This window comes from Tenrec ecaudatus, chromosome 17 (genome assembly GCF_050624435.1).
Source record: "Tenrec ecaudatus isolate mTenEca1 chromosome 17, mTenEca1.hap1, whole genome shotgun sequence".
NCBI classification, from domain to species: domain Eukaryota; kingdom Metazoa; phylum Chordata; class Mammalia; order Afrosoricida; family Tenrecidae; genus Tenrec; species Tenrec ecaudatus.
The window spans coordinates 53,020,503-53,041,021 of NC_134546.1; the positions used below are offsets into that span (position 1 = coordinate 53,020,503).

Sequence of the window (20,519 nt, forward strand, 5' to 3'; positions counted from 1 at the left end):
TTACTAACCTCACTGTGTCCCTTTCTTTTCATCAGGAGGGTAAAGACATGGAGTTCTCTGCAGGGAATATTGCTCAAATGTTAACCGCTTCTACCTCCAAAGCAATCATAGTACGTACCGTCAACTGGTGTATCAGGAGGTCCATTAAGAAGGTAATCTTGTTACTAAACAGAACGTCGGCGCAGTTTTCTGAGCAGCGATTGCAGGTGAGGTTGTAAACGTTGATGGCGTTGCAGAGAGACCTAACAGGAGAACAGCACCATTAAGAAAGCCCGCACAGCGCGTCTCCCAGCACAGCGCACGAGCGGCGGCAGGCCAAAATCCAACCTCAGTACTTTAAAACTAGGTCGGTCAGCTAGAGTGACAAAGACCCCAGAATCTTCATTCAAAGCTCAGTGTTCACTCTTATTACTTTTCAATAGTCGCAGCTGCACGCAATGGGAACATTCGCCAGTCTGGTGAGTTCTTAGTAATCTCAGGCTAGACCGTGGCATCCTGGGATCCTGTGACTAGTGCCTGGAGAACAGTCTGGGGCAGCTCCTGTTGCCGGAGCTCTAGGTGTGGAAGAGCAGCAGACGATGGAGGAAGGGAGTGCCCATGAGGGGAAACGACAGGCTTTGAGCGGAGACAAATCCGCTAAAAACCACAATCTGTTCTCTCGAGTCAGTTCTGAGTCCTAGTGACCCCATGTGACAGAGTAGAACTACCCCCCACCCCCGGGGAGGGGGGTCAAGGCTGTAATCTTCCAGGACCCTACCGCCACATCTCCCTCCTGTGGGGCGGCTGATGCGTTCAAACCTTGGCCTTTGCCGCCACACTTGAAACTGGGTCCCACCAGGGCTTGCTCCTAGGACATAGTCCTGTAACATTCTGATGAGCACACCCCATACTCGCCAAGGGCTGTGGAGACATGGACCCAGGGGGCCTGAACAACGAGGAGATCTTGCCCAGAGCAGCAGCAAGCTTGCCTGCATGGGCCTAAAAGCTTGCGCAGCTTCCACTTCGGGTGTAACTGAAGGGGAGGGGCTATGAAAACTGAGGCAACAGTAAGATGTTCCTAACGTGCAAGGAGCAAAAGCTAATTCAAAATCACGTGCACAAGGAATCCGAGGGGCTCTGGCAGTGCTCAACTGTGTTGCAAATGTCTCAGCAGAAAAGGGGCTGCTAACAGGAAACGTTTTAGAAGCCCTGGGGAGAGGCTAAGCTCAAGTTCATCAGGCATGTGTTTTTCTCTAAGGGATAATGAGATGGTTGTGCCCTGGTGTAAGTGGGCCTTCTCCCGGTGCTTGGAAGACCGTGACAAAAGGCTGCGTGCCCAAGTGAGCAATGTGGATTCTGCTTGTCTGCCTCCATCGCCCTCTTTCGTCCTGTCCACCCATGTGTTGCTTCAGTCTTACAGCCAATCCTCTAGAAACAAGAGCAGGACCACCCAGTACGTGCTGGGGTAGATCTTATCAAGGTGAAACTGGAGGGTGTCTGTGTGTGTGTTTATGTGTGTGTGTCCCAGGCAGTTCTGCTAGTGTGTGTTGTGTGTGTGTGTTTGTGCGTGCGTGTGTGTTGAGAACCACACGTCTGAGAACCACATGTCAGCATTCTGCACTCAACAAATCACTCAGTCCCTATGATGTTGCTGACACTGTGCTAGACAGACAAGAAAATGGGGGTGGGAGGCCAAATAAGTTCGGGAACCTGTGTTCTAGTGGGACAGAGACAGTGGTGTGTTGCTGTTGTAGTGATGTTTTGATATTGTTGTTCCCCCCTTCATTTAGTTTATAGGCTCCTAGAGTTGAGAATGCGGGAGGAGGATGAGGCTTTCTCACCCCGTAAAGAGTTACAGGCTCGGAAACCCACAGGGGCAGTTCGACTCTGTCCTCTGGGATTGCTGTGAGTCAGAATGGACTCGATGCAGTGAGTTTTGTTTTGGGTAACAAACGAAGCACAAGGAGCTCTGGTGGCATTATGGGATGAGTTTGGGGCTGCTAGCCACAAGGTTGGAAGTTGAAACCCACCAGCTGCTCCGTGGGAGAGAAAATGTGGCTGTCTGCTGCTAGAAAGATTTACGGCTTTGAAAACCTTTTGTGGGGGTTGATATGAATCAGAATAGACCATGTCAATGGGTGTGCTTTTTGGGGTTCAAAAGCTAGGCACAGTGGAGCACAGTGCTTATAGAAACAGACACTGCAATAGCACACGCTTTGGTTAGAATCCTACTTAGGATTTTAAACAAATTATGATTCAGATGTCTTAGCATTCATTTTCTCACATGTGAAATTGAGATACCAATACCTAAGCTTCATATGGTTGGTGCAAAAATTAAATGAGATAGTAGACATAAAGTGCTGAGAACACAATGCCTGGGACATGGCTGAATATTTAATAAATGGTAGTCATCATTAGGGCTATTCATTCATGAATAAGGAAAACGTGAAATGTCGATCAACTGAATCAAAGCAAAGTGTACCGTGGATGCTATTACTTCCAGGATAAGAAATCACAATGCTTCCAACTGTGTTTTCTTTTTTGGTTTTGTTTTGTTTTGAATCATTTTACTGGGGGCTCCTCCAACTCTTATCACAATCCATACATACATCAGTTGTGTCACGCACATCTGTACATTCATTGCCCTCCTCATTCTCAAAATCCAACTCTGTTTTCAAGGCTCTCCAGCACACAGGATGGACTGACTCCCAGCCGGAGGGAGCTGGGAGGCGGGGCCACCGCCCTGGCCTCACCAAATCCCCCTTAGGACTTTACAGAAACAGCTTGGTCCACATGTAGCCCATTCGTGGGACACGCTCTGGAGGCTCTGTCTAGTAAATCTTTCACAAATGTAAATACGCATCATTTTATTTATTTGGTAACATGTCTGGCTTTTTCAAGAGTGCATTTCTTTTGAATTATAGAGACATGTATTCTCATGATTATAAAAAGAATTTTTAAAAGGTAAGTGCAATCCACTTTGAAAAGAGAAGCACAGATCTGTTTTTGGTAAAGGAAACCCAGGACTGACGAACCTGTGGGGCAGGACCTAGAACGAGGGGCTTGGGGGCAGGGCACAGTGGTGGTGGTGGTGGGGTAAAAGGGAGACGAGGTTAAGGAGCCCATGTAGAAAAAGAATGGAACTGCAGGAGCACTTGTACAATTCTACTTGACATGATTGAAATGCAGAATGACACATGTATTAAATCCCAACTTAGAGAGAGAGAGAGAGAAGTACAGAGAAGTGGTAAAAACACGATCGAGCGATGTGGCAGTTGTACTTCCATGTACTTTTCTGTTCATAAAGTACATATGAGGGCGTTCGTGTCAAAATGGAATGAAAAACAGCGGAATTTTTCCAGAAACTTTTTGAGGTCCCTGATATTTAGTAATTTTTTAAACATTTCCCCAAGACAGCTAATATTCTCCTGAACAATGATCTGAAATCTTTTAAAAAACAGAACATTTTACACAGAAACATAAACCATAAATCCCAAACCAAACCCACTGCTACTGAGCCTGCCACTCTGACTCAGTGACACTATTGGGCAGGGATGCTGTCCTCCTATGGGTTTCTGACACCATGATTGTTTTCCTTTTTTTAATTTAAGGAGAACATTTATTAAGTCTTAAACAGAACAAAGACGAGACAAAGATGAGTTGTCCAAATGAGAGAGACCATATGGGATCTAAATTCACTGCCATCAGGTCAGTGCTGATGCACAGCACCCCCCAGGGCAGAGGAGAACTTCCCTGTGAGTTTCAAGGACTATGACTCTTTAGGGGAGTAGAAAGCCCTGTGTTTCTCCCTTGGAGCTGCTGGTGGTTTTGAACTGCCGACCTTGCGGATTGCAGCCTGATTTGTAACCACTACGCCACCAGGGCTCCTTATAATAGCATCCAAGAGTGCAGAGATTTAGAAGCTTAAAAAGGACATGGGAGGTAAAGGAAAGTGTCACAAAAGCATGATTGGCGGCAGACGACAACATCGCAGTTCTAGGCGGGACTCTGGAAGCAGGAATGGGATCATGACTGGGACACGGACGTTCTTTTAGACAAAGTGCACGCAGGGCAGGCTCACACTGTGTGAACTCAGCATGGCGTTCTCCATCAAGGACACATACCGGCTAGCTTCTAGCACTCCGACTTTCAGCTCCCGTATGCCTCTCCTGGTCCTACCTACTCTTGGCATAGGCATTGCCACCGTCTCTCCCAGCAACAGCCATGGCCTGTTCGCCCCACTTCTACTCTGGTTGCCCCCACTTAAGAACGGACGGTGACCTGGAAGAGCACTTATGCTTTGAAAACTGATGCCCACAGAGATAGGTGCCAGATGTGGAGGCTGTACAGCATCACCACAGACCAGCTGTGTCTCCCATCCGACCAGGAAGATGGCCAGTCCCTCCATCTCCGTAGCAGGGCGCTCCGCAGTGCCTGCCTCCTGTCTGAGGCGCAAACACTGGAAGCCCATTCGTCTTTCCAAAGCCATGCCTCCCTGCAACTCCTTCATGGCGGTGTATGTTTCGTCCTCTCCCTTTAAACAGTTTTCTCGGCATACACTTCCCACAGCACACAAATTAATCATGCCGTCCTATCAAGAAGAGTTGTGCTGTCATCCCCACAGTCCGTTTCAGGACAGTTTCATTGTTGCTGGCGCCCCATTTCCCCACCAACTTCCTTTGCCACCCCCCTTAAGCTCATTGCTATGGAGTTGATTCTGACTCGTAGTGACCTTATAGGACAGGGCAGATCTGCCCCTGTGGGTTCCCAAGACCGTAACTCTTTACAGGCGTAGAAAGCCTCATCTTTCGCCTACAGAGTGACTGGTGGTTTTGAACAGTTGGCCTTGTGCTTAGCAGCCCAACATATATTCTCTACGACAGCAGGGCACTGGCTGAAGCAGAAGTGGGGGGCCTGCATTGCCTTGAAGCGTTCTGGTGAGGGGATCTCTGATACACAGTGAAACTACTTAGCTGTTAAATTTAACTTGGGAACTTTTAGAATAAGAGATGCAAGGCGGGAACATCTACTCTTGCTCAAGCCCCACCGGTCACCCCACTGTTCCCCGCGGCTACTGGTAGACTCTCCTTCCATGGACAGTCACTGCACATGCGCACAGGGCTTTTCCCCTATATAAATCCATGTCACAGACAAGATCTAGAAGCTGAAAGGGAGTCAAGAGCCTCTGGCCTTGGCGCTCGGCTGTTGCTGCTACAGTTTCAAAATGTCTTTCCTGTTACAGCATTACATGCTGAAGCAGCTGTGGAGTATGTGGTGCCCCTTGAGTTGCCTTTGTAACCTCTGCATGGCAGTTTCGGGGTGCACTGTGCGATTTCTAAGGTGCAAAAGGGAGTTGTGCGTGTGTGTGTGCACGCGCGCGTGCGCATTATTCTTGGTTCCTTTCACAGGTCTCTAGGTCTCAGAGGGAACAGCACCCCCCGTGGGTTGGCTTGGTATTATTTTGGGGGTCAATCCCGAGAGGACAACACAACCTGCTCCTTGGCATATTGAAACGATTTTATAGGCACCTCGTTATTCTTTTGTTCTTAAGATGCTAGAAGTGATACCTATGGCATGATTTCAAAGAAGGCTGAGTAGTGTCTCATCCTATGAATAGAAACATTTTCCATACAATTCCTTATTTATTGTTGTTTATAATCCTCAATGTTCTAAAAAATGCAATTGCAGCCAGGTTCTTATTGAAAAGGTCTTCTTGATCCAAGAAGAAAGGGAACTAATTGGAAGGGGACTGATGCTATCATACAATCTGGGGAGGCGAGGACCACTCCTCAAGTCACACCACAGACCTGGTCGGCTGGAAACAGAAAAACAAACAAACAAACAAACTCATTGGGCATCAAAGGCCACAGCTTGGACCCTGCTACTGTCTGGGACTTTGGACAGGAGACGCAGCTGCCATCAGCTGCCAACACAGTAGTTTGGGCGCACTGGCTTCTTTACTTCCTCCACTTCATTGCCACAGCCTGCAGTGCATGGATGGCGGGTTGCAAACCCCATGACACACGGCTGTGCCCGAGACACAATGCAGGTGGGGAAGCAGCTCCCTGGCAGTCTCGGCTCTTCGGCAGGAGGGCTTCCTATGCTGGGAGCTCTCCACACAGGACGGGCACTGAGGCACAGTGCTGTCAGCAGCACCTCCATGTTCACGACGGCTGCGCCGAACAAATCCTTCTGTACCATTCAGCCGGCTTCCTTAGGATAAATGTCCAGGAACGATCATTTGGGTCAAAGGAGAGAAACATTTTTAAAGCCTTTGATATATACATTGTCAAAGTCAAATTGCCCTCCAGAAAAAAATTAAAATCAATTATTCTCTCAGAAAGCGCTTTGCCATGCTTTCTCCAACACGAGATAATTTCATTTAAAAAAATCTTTATCAAGTTGACAGCTGAAAATTGGCATTTTTTAAAGGTTGCATTTCTTTTTCGCTACTGTTATTAAAGACTTTTGCCTGTGTTTATTGGCCATGTTAATAGTTTCTTGAATTACCGTGTCTCTTGCTCATTTTTCTATTAGGGCGTTTGTCTTTTCCTTATTGATTTGGACGCTTCTTTGCCAATAAGGATGCTAACCCTTTGAGGATGATATGTTGCAAATCACCTTTTTTGTTTGTTACTGATCTAAAAAGTGGTCTTTCTTATTAACAATTATTCATTTTTAGATGTGAAAACCTATCACTTTTCCTTTTCCAGGTGGGCTTTGTGTCACGTTTAGAAGAGCCTTTCATCTTACGATTATAAAACAATATATATTTTAATATAAGAGAGGGCTTCAAAAAGTTCATGGAAAAGTTCCCTTATTTTTCCCTTTCATTTTTCTACAAACTTTTGAAAGGCCCTTTGTACTTCTGGTACGTTAATAGATTTATACTATACATTTGAACCAATAATGTAAAACCAATATGGGGATAAAGTATGAGATAGTTATTTAATTTTTCCCCAAAATAAAACTGTCATCTCACTGTATAGTATGCAAGTATGCAGCATACTGTACACAAGGGTACCCTTGCCTTCTGTTAATTGACTTTGTAAAAATTTAATGAAAGGTTTTCATTTCATGTGTATCTTAAAGCTTTATAAGGGTTCTCTCAGCTTATAAATTGAACGAAAGGTTAATATATGTTGCAAATGATTTTCCCAGTTTACTTTCATTTAGTTTATTTCGTTGTTATTTTAGCAAAACTATATAACAAGAGGTTTGCTAAGTCATCATTTTTACATATCAACTGACTCTGCTCATTATTTTGTTTAATTATCACTACTATCTGCTTCCAAATTTTCCATTATCACCAACAGAAACATGGTATTCCCTGAACAATGACTCCCTCCTTACCCCTCACTTCCTCCCACGTCCGCCCCTTACACTGAAGAAACTCACTGCCACTGCATGGGTTTGGACTCATCGCAACCCCATGTCCTATAGTACAGAGTAGAACTGCCCCATGGATTTCCCAGATTATCAATCTTCACGCGACAAGAACGCCTTGGGAGAAAGATGCTGGTTTTGAACTGCTAACCTTGTGGTTAGCAGCCCAACCAGTAACCCTCTCCACCCCAGGGCTCCTTTCTTTTTTTTTCTTTTAACAATTTATCGGGGCTCATACAATTCTTATCACAGTTCATACATATACATACATCAATTGTATAAAGCACATCTGTACAGTCTTTGCCCTAATCATTTTTTTCTCCTCTTTTCTTTTTTTACATTTTATTAGGGACTCATACAACTCTTATCACCATCCATACATATACATACATCAATTGTATAAAGCACATCCATACATTCCCTGCCCCAATCATTCTCAAGGCATTTGCTCTCCACTTAAGCCCCTTGCATCAGGTCCTCTTTTTTTTCCCCTCCCTCCCCATTCCCCCCTCCCTCATGGTAATTTATACATCGTTATTTTGTCATATCTTGCCCTATCCGGACTCTCCCTTCCCCCCTTCTCTGCTGTCCCTCTCCCAGGGAAGAGGTCACATGTGGATCCTTGTAATCAGTTCCCCCTTTCCAACCCACTCACCCTCCACTCTCCCAGCATCGCCCCTCACACCCTTGGTCCTGAAGGTATCATCCACCCTGGATTCCCTGTGCCTCCAGCCCTCATATGTACCAGTGTACAGCCTCTGTCCTATCCAGGCCTGCAAGGTAGAATTCGGATCATGGTAGTTGGGGGGAGGAAGCATCCAGGATCTGGGGGAAAGCTGTGTTCTTCATCGGTACTACCTCGCATCCTAATTAACCCATCTCCTCTCCTAAACCCCTCTATGAGGGGATCTCCACTGGCCGACACTTGGGCCTTGGGTCTCCACTCTGCACTTCCCCCTTCATTTAATATGGTATATATATACATATACATATACACATATACACATACATACACACACTTATATCTTTTTTTTTTGCATGATGCCTTATACCTGGTCCCTTGGCACCTCGTGATCACACTGGCCGGTGTGCTTCTTCCATGTGGGCTTTTTTGCTTCTGAGCTAGATGGCTGCTTGTTCACCTTCAAGCCTTTAAGACCCCAGACACTATCTCTTTTGACAGCCAGGCAATATCAGCTTTCTTCGCCACATTTGCTTATGCACCCATTTGTCTTCAGTGATCCTATCATGGAGGTGTGCAGCCAATGATAGGATTTTTTGTTCTTTGATGCCTGATAACTGATCCCTTCGGGACCACTCAATCACACAGGCTGGTGTGTTCTTCCATGTGGGCTTTGTTGCTTCTGAGCTAGATGGCCACTTGTTTATCTTCAAGCCTTTAAGACCCCAGTCACTATCTCTTTTGATAGCCGGGCACCATCAGCTTTCTTCACCACATTTACTTGTTCACCCACTTTGGCTCCAGCCGTTGTGTCGGGAGAGTGAGCATCATAGAGTTCCAATTTAATAAAAGAAGGTATTCATGCATTGAGGGAGTGTTTGAGTAGAGGCCCAAGGTCCTTCCGCCACCTTAATACTTGACCTATAAATATAGACACATAGATCTATTTCCCCATCCTCCTATATATATTTGCATGTACATGTCTTTGTCTAGACCTCCATGAATGCCCAGGGCTCCTTTCCTGGCCCTACTAACCACTAAAAAACTTCCATCTTTACAGATTTTCTATCCTAGACTTCCATGAGAGTGAGAGGGTACAATGTCTCTTTCTTTTAAATTACAGTGTTTGCAAAAGTAATCCATGTTGTAGCATGCTAGAACTTCATTTCTCTTCATAGCTGAGTTTAGGGTTTTATTTTCCCCAACGGTTTTATTTGACATATGATTAACATATCACCCCAGTCCGTGGCTCACACACATCAGAAGGAGCTGTGTGATCACTGCCACATCAGTGTGGACCGCTGTCCCCACCATGCACCCACAGCGTCTCCTGTTGCAGCCTCCCTGGTCACAGCCCCAAGAAGCTCCTGTCTCCAGCTGCCTCTGCAGACTTACTGAGCCTGGATTTCACAAGCAGATAACCATGCAAAAAGAAGAAACCACAGCAACCAAATACAACATGAAGCTATCGTTCCACTATTTTTAAGGTTGAACACTGTTACAGAGCCGACAATTTTTCTCTATTCCTTTTTCCTATGCTAAGCGCGCCGTCTTTCTATGGAAGCTGTGGTAACTGTCTGTTGACATCGCCTTCCAGTTATTTGTCTTTATTTTTCCTCGAACTATCATTGGGTGTGATCATCTCAGGACTTTGATTTTACCATCAATTCATTTCAAGTTTGTTCTAGTGTCATTGCGTGTGATCATCTCAGGACTTTGATTTTACCATCAATTCATTTCAAGTTTGTTCTAGTGTCATTGGGTGTGATCATCTCAGGACTTTGATTTTACCATCAATTCATTTCAAGTTTGTTCTAGTGTGTCATAAGGCAGGAACCTAAATTTGTGTTTTCCTCAGAGAAGTTATTAAATCATCTATCCTCTTATCAATGATTTGATAACATAAACACATACAGGATATTTTCCCTGGCTTCTTAGTCTGCTTACTTGATAACTCACTTAAACTTGGTGCCAATATCACATTGTTTTATTTCTTGTAATTATATAATAGGGTTTAATCTATCAAATTGTATATTCATAATATTTTAAATATGGAAGTACAACATTCAGAATGTTTAGAGCCTTATAGCTTCTTTAGTTGTATCTTAGCTGAGCTTTGGTCTTGATTTACTATGGTATAGTTTAATTTTAATTTCTACTTTTCCATTTTACTCAATACAATTCCTACAAAACTTGGGTCAAACCTTTTGTGAACTATCATCAGATAGAAATAAATATACACTTTAAAAAACAAAGACATGGAATGGGATTTTCTCCTAATGCTCTCTGTTTTACATGAAAGAAATCTCGTTCACTGTTAAAGTGTGGAATGTGCATCTAATAATCCTGTGCTCACAAAACTCTTTCAAGAAACTTTTCACAAAGATATTACTTTCTGATGAGAAAAAGATTTTTTTAAAAAGGGAAGAAACAAACAAACATGAAATCTCAGGGGCAGGAAAAACTTGTCCACTCAGTAAAACCTGTTTGAAAGACAACCTCTATTGGAAGAGCCCCTGTCTCAGAAAGATCCCATCTTTGAACCCAGCCTGGGTGGTCTGCCCAAACAGCTTTCTCTGTAATTTAAAACTCAAATGGCTGGAAGCGCTTTGAAACATCAAACAAAAGGGCCCGGATTTTAAAAGTATCCTCTGAGAAGACACTGAAGTCTCACTGTCCATTCTGTCAAAAGTACACTGTGGCTCCGTTTAAGATAAAGGCTTTCTGCCCCAAATCGTGAGCCCAGGAGGGAATCGTGCCTCACTCAGTAAGGCATCTCAATGAAAATGTTGCCTCTGGAAAATGGAGGAATGGAAGCAGGGTTTTTCAGAAACCAGTACAGGACTGTGGTTACATGAAAAGGGACAGTATTAGAACACATGTGCTGAACACACCTAAGAAATCATTAAACACAAAAGCCCCTTCTGGGAGGGTGTGACAATGTAACTCAGAGAGTACCCAGTTTATAACTTCATACAGTTTGCAGAGGCTAAGACTTTACAGGAGACGATTCTTCATCATAACCTACCACTGGATGTCAGTGTCATGGGAGCAGCCATGTAAAAACAGCTGCCACGGGCCCCCTCTCAAAACACGCCTGGGTCGGGGGCGAATGGCCTTAAATTCCTGTGAGTAAAAGTCTGTACCACCAAGTAGGGTTACGTACTGGAGTTAGAGAAACAGAACTGCAGAGAACGTTGGACATGCCAGTGGCTTCTGTCCCGGCTCTTACATGAGAAACAGACTGACCTGATAGGGACACTTGCCCACTGCCATTGGGTTGACGTCAACTCAAGAGTGGTCCGATAGAAGTGCCCCTGTGGGTTTCCAGGGAGAAAGACTTGGCACAGTCTCGGAAACCTACAGGGGTCCCGATGCGTCAGCAGTGACTCAGTGGCAGCGAGTGAGGGAGTGGGTGGGTTTCCAAGACTGCAACGCTCGATGGGAGAAGGCCTTGTCATTCTCCTGCAGAGCAGCTGGTGGTTTCGAACCGCTGAGCTTGCAGTTAGCAGCCCGAAGTATAACCACTACGCCACCAGGCCTCCTTAGAAAAGGGACAGATGCTTTCAAAATTGAAAGCACTATTGGGAGAATTAGTTTTGCTAATTTTGATGGTGAATTAATTTGAGGAAAAGAAGGTCATCTGGACCAGTGGTTCTCAACCTGTGGGTCACGACCCCTTTAGGGGTTGAACGACCCTTTCACAGGGGTTGCCTAAGACCATTGGAAAACACATCTTTCCGATAGTCTTAGGAACCAAGACACTGCTCCCCTATCTGTCCCCTATCTTCACCTGGAGTGAAGACTGTTACCCATGCTACACCATGCTTCAAGACAACATTTCATTTATTTGTCATTAGAAATAAATATTTCACAATATATGATTACATATTGTTTTTGTGATTCATCACTAGGCTTTAACTATGTTCAATTTGTAACAATGAAAACACATCCTGCATATCAGATATTTACATGGCGATTCATCACAGTAGTAAAATGACAGTGATGAAGTAGCAACAAAAATAATCTTATGGTTGGGGGGGGGGTCACCAGCACATGAGGACCTGTATGGAAGGGTGGCAGCATGAGGAAGGTTGAAAACCACTGCTCTAGACTGAAGCAGAACATCCAGCTTTGGAGTTTGACCCATATCTTAGGTAAATCGGAACTGAATGTTGACTCAGTGCTCAATGTACATCATAAGTTTACAACTTTGTTGGCTTGCAGGAAGCATTTGATACACGACATAGAGCATGTATGCGCCCGCCCCTCTTCGAATTATGCTTTGTCTCTATAAAGCTCCAAACTAAAGCAGGTTCTGTAGCTATCACTGAAAAAGAAGGACTTGAAAGTAGGGAGATGCAGCTTCTCTATGAGCTTGAGCGCCCTAAGTGGTCCCACCCGAGTGAGGGGTCCTTTCACAGAGTATGCCCCCCAGAAAGTGGCACGTGTCTGTTCTAGAGGCCGACATTCACACGATCAAATCACGCAGACCTCAATTCAGTTACAAAACAAGACAGGTTACTCCTGTGCAAGTTCTCGCCGGGCCCACCCTATGGCGCCCTCCCAGAGCGCCGCGCCACGTCGAAGTCATGGTAGACGCTCAGCAAGGGGACGCGTATTTCCTTGTTTCCTGCAGACCACACAAACGCGGACTGCTGTGGGTTCCCTTAACTCACAGATCAACCACACTCTCTACGGTCCTATTCAACACGGGTTTGAATTTGATCAAGCAGATTTATGCTTAGCCAGGCTAGGCTTATGCTTAGTACCAAAGAAATCTTATTCTTCATAGCCAATAGGACTAAATTCCAGACCCAGGAGCAGAAGAAAACAAGAAGGAAAGAACTGGAATGTTTTGGAGTAAATACATTAAGAAAATTTTGAAATTAAAATTAAATTGTTTGAATTACTTCATATTAAATCTACTGGCAAAGATTAATGCCTATAAAAGCTATTAAATTAGGCTTCTCATTTGAGAGATGCTATCCCTTAACATACTGATTCTGTGAGTTAAATTATTATGGTATTAAGTAATTGCTTATTCAATCCCTGTTTATTGGACATCTGCTTATTCCCAGGTCTTGGGCTCAGTATCACTCACTCACTGCCACTGAAATGAATTCAACTCTTAGCAACCCAAAAGACAGGGCAGAACTGTCCCTGTGGGTTTCAGAGACTGCGACCCTTCACAGGCGTTTGAAGCCTCACTTTTCCCCCAAGAGCAGTTGGTGATTTTGAACTGCTGACTTGTGGTTAGTGGCCCTGCTCATAATCCACCACACCACCTGGGCTCCTCCTGCTAGGTGTAGTGGGTAACAAAAGTATCAGCCATTAGTCTTGACCTTTAGAGCAATATATTCTTTTTTTTTCAAAGCCTTTTAAAAATTATAAGGTAGCATGCAGATATAGAAAACCACATTAAAAAATATATAGCGTATGCAGTGAGTTGATCACAAGAACAATACTCCTGAAGCTAACACCCAGCTCCTTGAGCTCTGCTAGCCAGAGGCGTTCCACCCCTTTCTCATCCGACTTAAAGTGCCTGTCCTCCAAAGTAGCCACGGTCCTGATGCCTAGAGTCACCACTTGCCTGATTTTCATAGGAGGGAGTCCTGGGTGTAGTGGTTACATGCGTGCTGCGGTGAGATCCCTATGGCCAGCAGTTCAAAATCACCAGCAGCTCCGAGAAAGAAAGACGGGGCTTTCTACTCCCATAGACAGTTAGTCTTGGAAACCCACAGAGGGTCGCTATGAGTCAGCACTGACCCAATGGCAGTGAAATCGGTGTTGGTTTTTAATCACCTAAGTATGTAGTCCTAGAAGTATAGTTTAGTCTTGTCCACTCCCTTTTAAGTCGTTTCCATCTAAAAGTTCTCTTTCTCATTTTCCTTCCAGTTTTGCTGACTGCACATTCATGGTGAGTTCCTCTGTTCCTTCCTCTGCACTTCCTGACCACTGGCAGCCGGTTCAGTCTCAGGTCTGATGCTTCGGACAAGGCTGTAGGCGCAGAGTTCTTTCATCGGGAGGCACAGGATGGATAGCTGACTCACACTGATTTTAATGTGAGCAGTCGATGAGGCACAATGCCCAGCTTCATGAGTTCACCCTGCGCTGGGAAGCTGGGATATTCTCGTTTTGTCATTTTGTTGTTATTTACCAGCTAAAATAAATTTACCAGCAGACACACCCTCATCTATTTGGTTGCCTTGTGGTAGCGTTTCCTATGAATGTTTGCCTCGTTCTATTTATCTATTCAATTTACTTATATGTTCCACATAACTGATTCCCTGTGCTGCTCAAACAGTGTCTGGTTAATTTTATTTTAAATGTCAGTAAAAAACTCATGAATTTAAACAGGCTTGATGGGTTTCGATCCACTGCATTCCTATCCACATTGAAGCACAGCTGCCCATTTTGGGTTCGTGGGCTCCAGAGTCCTTTGGACTTTCATTCATCTGGAATGGCAAGAAGTTTAAGACTCATCGCCTAAATTTTCTGCCGCAGTCCTGGAATCCGTCAGTAATCCAAAAAGTCCTGACCTATAATAATGGGAAAATGATACTTCCAAACCATAATCAAATGCTACAGATTCTCAGTGCTACTGGGGTGGTCATTGTATGTCGGTCTTGGTAATGCACAGACCTTGGATGGACGGACACACACACACACACACACACACACACACAACCTTCTGACTTCATACTGATGCTTCAGATTCAAAGGATGGGCTCTGGACCCAAAACCTGGTGCCGTGGTCAGAGGCAGAGGGGCTCGGGCTAACTTTCTGTCTCCAAGTGCTCTGACCATTAGAGCAGCTCTGCACACTACCCACTGCCGCTGAGCTGATGCCGATGCTCAGCAACCCTGCGGGATAGAGGAGAAGTGGCCCCTGGGGGTCCGAGACAGTCACTCGATAACCACTGTGCCACCAGGACCCCCTAACCAGTACTAGGAGCATCATCAGTTATGATTACTGGACATAGAATTTTTTGGGCACAGGCTAGTGAGTGAAGAGGAGGGCTGCCCGGTTAGTAATTGAAGCCACGGGCTGTTCCTTGGGGGAATGAGGAGGCTGTCTGTTCGTGGGAGGATTTACAGTCTCTGACTTGTCCCACAGGGGCACTAGGAGTCTGAATCAACTCCATGGCAGTGGGTTTGATTTTTTTAAAGTAACTGTTCCCCACCCTGAACTTTTCATAGCTGTGCTATGTACAGTGTCATCACAGAGTGTATTCAGGCTATCGTCTGTATTTTTTCATCTTTTGCTTTGGTGCTATAAATTATATATTCAGTGCTCACTACTAGTCTTTACGTCAATGTTTCTGTCGTCATCTGTTTGTCTGAGACTTGTTCGCTAGTAGATCCTTACGAAGAGACTGCAGGAAAAATATTCCCTGAGCTCTGACATCTTGACTGCAGCGGGTCTGAAAAGGTCCGTGTGTGCTGGAGATAGTTCTTGGTGGACATCTCCTTTTCTAGAGCACATAAATTTTTTATTTCCTTCTGGAATAAAGCATTGGTAGGATACATTTGATGAGAAATTAATTTTCTTTCCCTTCTGAGTCATGCGAATTTTCAGTATGATTATTTTTCAATTGAGGTACAATTTATACTTAGCTAATACTCACCCTTTCTAGTGTACAGTTTGACGAGTTTTGACCCATACACTTGGTCATGGAAACTAGCAGCCTAACCCAGATAGGGATAGAATAGCTCCATCACCCCCAACGCTTCAATCTGTGGTACCTTTTGAGTAAGCCCTTCTCCCAATCCCTGGAAATCACATATCTATTTTCTGTTCCTATAGTTTTTCCTTTGTCAAAAAGTCTTGTCAATGGAGTCATGCTTCTTTGGAGGTGCGCCCCTGCTGGAGCAAGCATCTTTCTTATTGCTGAGCAATACTTCATTATGTGAACGGACCTGTGTATTCATTCACCAGCTGAAAGACTCTGAGTCAATTCTGATTCACAGTGACACCCTATGGTGGGCTAGAACTGGCCTTTTGGGTCTCTGAGGCTAGAAATCTTTACGGGAGCAGAAATCCTCATTTTACTATGCAGTGGCTGATGGATTTGAACTGCTGATCTTTTGATTCGCAGCCTAATGTGCAACCACTACACCGCCAGGCCACGGAATCAGTATGTCAAGAGATCAAACAACACATTTAATTGGGTAAATCTGTTTCACAAGACCTGTTTACAGTGTTGAAATGCAAGGATGTTACTTTGAGGACTAAGCTGCACCAGCCCAAGCAAGCCATGGGGTTTTCAGTCATTTCATATGCATGAGAACGCTGGACGATAAAAAAGGAAGATCAAAGAAGAGTAGGGCATTTGACTTAGGACGTTGTCAAAGAATACTGCAAATACCATACACTGCCAACAGCACCAATCAACCTGTCTTGGAAGGAGGACAGTCAGAATGCCCTCAGAGGCCAAGTGCTTTGGACGTGTTGTTGAGAGAGCAGCTCCTGGGGAAGGAGGTCATGCCCGGTAAAGTGGAGGGGCAGCGAAAAGGAGAAAGGCCTTTGACGAGATGGACTGACACAGTGGCCGCAGCAACGGGCTCCGACATGAACACCGGCGTGAGGATGGCCCAGAGCCCACGGAGTGTTTTGCTCTCTGTACACAGGCTTGTGACGGGGTGGAAATCACCTGATGGCCTCTAATCACAACCAGTGCAGGGCACTGGGCTGTTTGGGGCCATTATAAACAAAGCTGCTATAAATATCCGTTTGTACATTTTTGTGAGAATATAAGCTTTTATTTCTTTGGTTAACTATGCAGGACGAGAACTGCTGGGCCATACATGTCTCACTTTTGTAAGAAACTACCCAAGTGGTTCCCACACTGGCTTCCCACAGCAGTAGACGAGAAGTCTAGCACTTCTCGACGGTCCTCGCACTGGCATTGCCAGCTGGTGGCTTTTAACGTCATTCTCATAGGTATGCAGCAGTTACGTCATTGTGATATTGATCTCAATTTCCTAATGATATTGAACCTCTGTTCATATACTTATCTGTTAGCTGTATATCTTCTTTTGTGGACAATTAAAATCTTTTGCGCATTTGTCTGTTAACTATCAACTTTTTTCAGCGATGTAGCCCCATCCCCTAAAACACTTCTTGGTTCATAGTAGGAACTCAGAAATACACACTGAGTGACAGGATCAATGAATATAAGGCTCTACTCCTTACTCCAAGGAGCTAAAGAAGTCACACTACCCAGCTCAGAAGCGTCGATGACCTTTAAGATTCGAATATAAGCAAACACAGCGCTCATTTGCAAACACAGAGGTGGCCCATCACTTCTATTTCCTACGTCACTTTCGCAGAAAGCTAACCTTATTTTACTGAAACAATGCATACCAAATAATAATGACAAACCAACACAAAGTGTTCACATTCTGTTAAGAAATCACAGAGAAGAACAGCATTTGACATGAAAATGTATTTCTAAGAAGTTATGGTCTTGCATCATAGTAAACATTTTTAATGTTATTATTTTATTGAAAAAATAGGATATAAAATTAGTGAAATTAGATTTAAAATCTTGGGCAAGAAGAAACTATCCTGCCAAACAGAAGTTTGCGTACCGAAGAAAGAGGCAGAACATTTAAAGAGGAAGAGATTATTCTGTTGTGCTATTTTTGCGACGACAGAGGCGGTGGAATTTTGCTAGAAGTTTGAGACTATTTTTTGACAGCGGCCAATGCAACATTTGGATTGGAGTCGCGATGAAAGGGAGTTGTGGCTGAAGGGGCTGTACAGACAAGCGCACCATGAGCATGATAATGACTACAGTGAGCCCGCATGGTCCTCCCTGCCTCTCAGTCTGCGACATCTTTGCTAATGCATCATTTTACGGGGAGGGAGGGGGCGGTGAGGAGAGCAGGGAGAGCCAACATCCTGGAACAGCAAATCTCAGCTTGAGACAGGGTCATCAAGGGATAGCAGGAGTGCATGCTGACCAACCAGTCTGCCCTGGGTGGATGTAAATTACGTGTGTCCGACACTTGCGTTTGACTCAACCTCAATGTGATACTCACAGATGGCTATTATATCACACATCATATTCTGCAGCATAACATTTTAATAACACTAAAATTAATTTTAAAATTAAACATTGTCCTAATTATAATGGTACTTCCAAGAGAGGCATAAAACAACCACCAGTCTGGTAGAAACAAAGTTGGTAATTTAATTATTCCACAGGGACGTATTCTAATTTTAGATGGGGGACCATATATATTTTAAGCCCCAGCCTAATTAGATGTTCTGCATTTCCTCAAATTAACCTCCTGTTGAGAGAGTTATGTTTCAAAGATTACAATAATAAGTTTAACCATGAAGGGTAAGCATCAGATTAATACACTGAATTAATTTTAAACTTTACTGCTAGCATATATTTGTTACGAGCAAGGCAGTTACGAGTAGTAAGTCTTTAGATATGTTCGAAAGTAGGATCTGGTTATGTAATTTTAGATTCACAATGAAGACCGTAGGCTCTAGAGAAGACCCCAGGTGGTTTGCAGTGTTAAAAAGCAGATTAAAGTTGACACAGCTAATTTCTTCACTTTAATCGTATTAGTGGTACAACAGCTGTCGGCTGTAACTATCTCTGTAAAGCCTCTGAGACACAAGCAAAATGCCTCAATATGTCAAATGGAGATGACTATTTATCAATCACTCTAGCTAATTAGTTTACAAGACAATTTTTAAAAATTTTATTGTCTTGGGGAAAGTGGCTCACTTTACATAAACCTTCATCTAAACACAGGTATTCAGAATGGTATTAATATAATTCTGCCTAGAAATAAAACACAGTGTATTAATGAGGGGATGTATTCTTGGCATGGCCTTTTTACTGATGTCTGCGGAGGACCTCTGATGTAGTGACCCAGGAGGTGGTACCAGCCTCTAGCTCCCTGGTGTCCACCTGTTCCTGTAGTAAATCCCAGGATGCACTTACTCCATCTTTGCCATCTGGTTTTGGGCCTTGGGAGGGTATTTAAGATGAACATATAAATATCATCTTTTTTATGCCATCATCGTTAGATCTCCCTTGACTATAGACAATTTACCCCTTGACCAACATGGGGATTAGTGGTGCCAACCCCCTGAACAGCTGAAAATCCGTAGGCCACCTTTGACACCCTCCATGTCACTAGTGATGGCCTCTGTTAAAGGACCGTTGATTAAGACACAGTGTGACACTGCGCCAACATACAAGCAGCATTTTTGACTCAAGAGAATAAAGCCTTTTTCAAAAAGTGCAGTCTTCAGCATCTCTTGATAATTGTTCTATACCTTCCTTGGAAGAATCACTATAATTAGAAAGATAGTTAATTTAAAAATTAATCTTGGTATTATTAAAAGGTTATGTAGTAGAACATGATGTCTGATGTAACAGCCATTTGTCATTATTACACCGAGTTGCTATTCAATGATGCATATAATTTACATCCACTTGGTATAGTAGTGGATTACAAGTTGGGTCGATAACTGCAAGGTTGGCAGTTTGAATCCACCAGCCTCTCCTTGGGAGAAAGTTGAGGCTTTCTGCTCCTATAAAGATTTGGAGCTTTGGAAGTCTGAGGGGGACATTCTTCTCTGTCATAGGGGGTTCCTAGGAGTCAGAATGGACTACACAGAAGGGGGCTGAATTTTTTTAAAGTGAGGATTAGTTGTGACACCTTCCTTCCTTCCTCCCTCCCTCCCTCCCTCCCTCCCTCCCTTCCTTCCTTTTACAGTGGTCCTTATGCTGGATTCATGCATCCTGAAACAGGCAACCCACAGCCACAACCTCAGTCTATAGACAATATCAAGCAACTCAACTTTTCCCATTTTTTGAAATTAAAAGATCATTTTATTGGGGCTTTTACAACAATCTATACATCAAGTGCATCAAACATATTTGTACACAGGTTGCCATCATTACTTTCTAGACGTTTACTTTCGATTGAGCCCTTGGTATCAGCCCCCTGACCCGCCCTCCACCCAACTTGTCTTTTTAATAACCTGACTTTTCTCTGCTTCTCAGCAACACTCCCAGCATCTCTGGCACTTTGTGTGGATCCCAGGTGCATGGCACTGCACTAATCCCAACTGAAAAATAAGCAGGGCACCAGGTCACTTTTCCCTGTGATATGCAGTTTACTAAAGATACGAACTGCTCTCACGGATATGCTTAGTGTCACATGGCCTTCACAAACACCCATTTGTAAGGAGCCCCACACAGCTCAAATCTCTGCTGCCCCAGGGTCAACTGTACAGGTGATATTTGGCCCGCTTTCCCCCATTTCTGTTAGGTCAGAGCCTCAAGCTCATGTTTGGCTCTTAGCTTTCTAGGAGGAGACCTAGTGACACACTCGGTCAACCACTGGGCTGCGAACCCAAAAGGCTAGTGGCTCGGACTCACAAGATGTGGTAGTCACCTAATCTGACGTCAATTTAAGGATTAAGAGTGTA

The 20,519-nt window shown here is 44.2% G+C and overlaps 1 protein-coding gene across 4 annotated transcripts in view; it reads right to left on the bottom strand.

Moving 5' to 3' along the window:
- The window catches only part of SCAPER (S-phase cyclin A associated protein in the ER), a 414,928-nt gene that overhangs the window by 113,835 nt on the left and 280,574 nt on the right, over window positions 1-20,519 (bottom strand). For all 4 annotated transcript variants that reach the window (XM_075535309.1, XM_075535310.1, XM_075535311.1 and 1 more), the window contains one exon: window positions 119-242. In XM_075535309.1, the coding sequence (XP_075391424.1) occupies window positions 119-242 (124 nt within the window). The remainder of the gene's footprint in view (window positions 1-118; window positions 243-20,519) is intronic.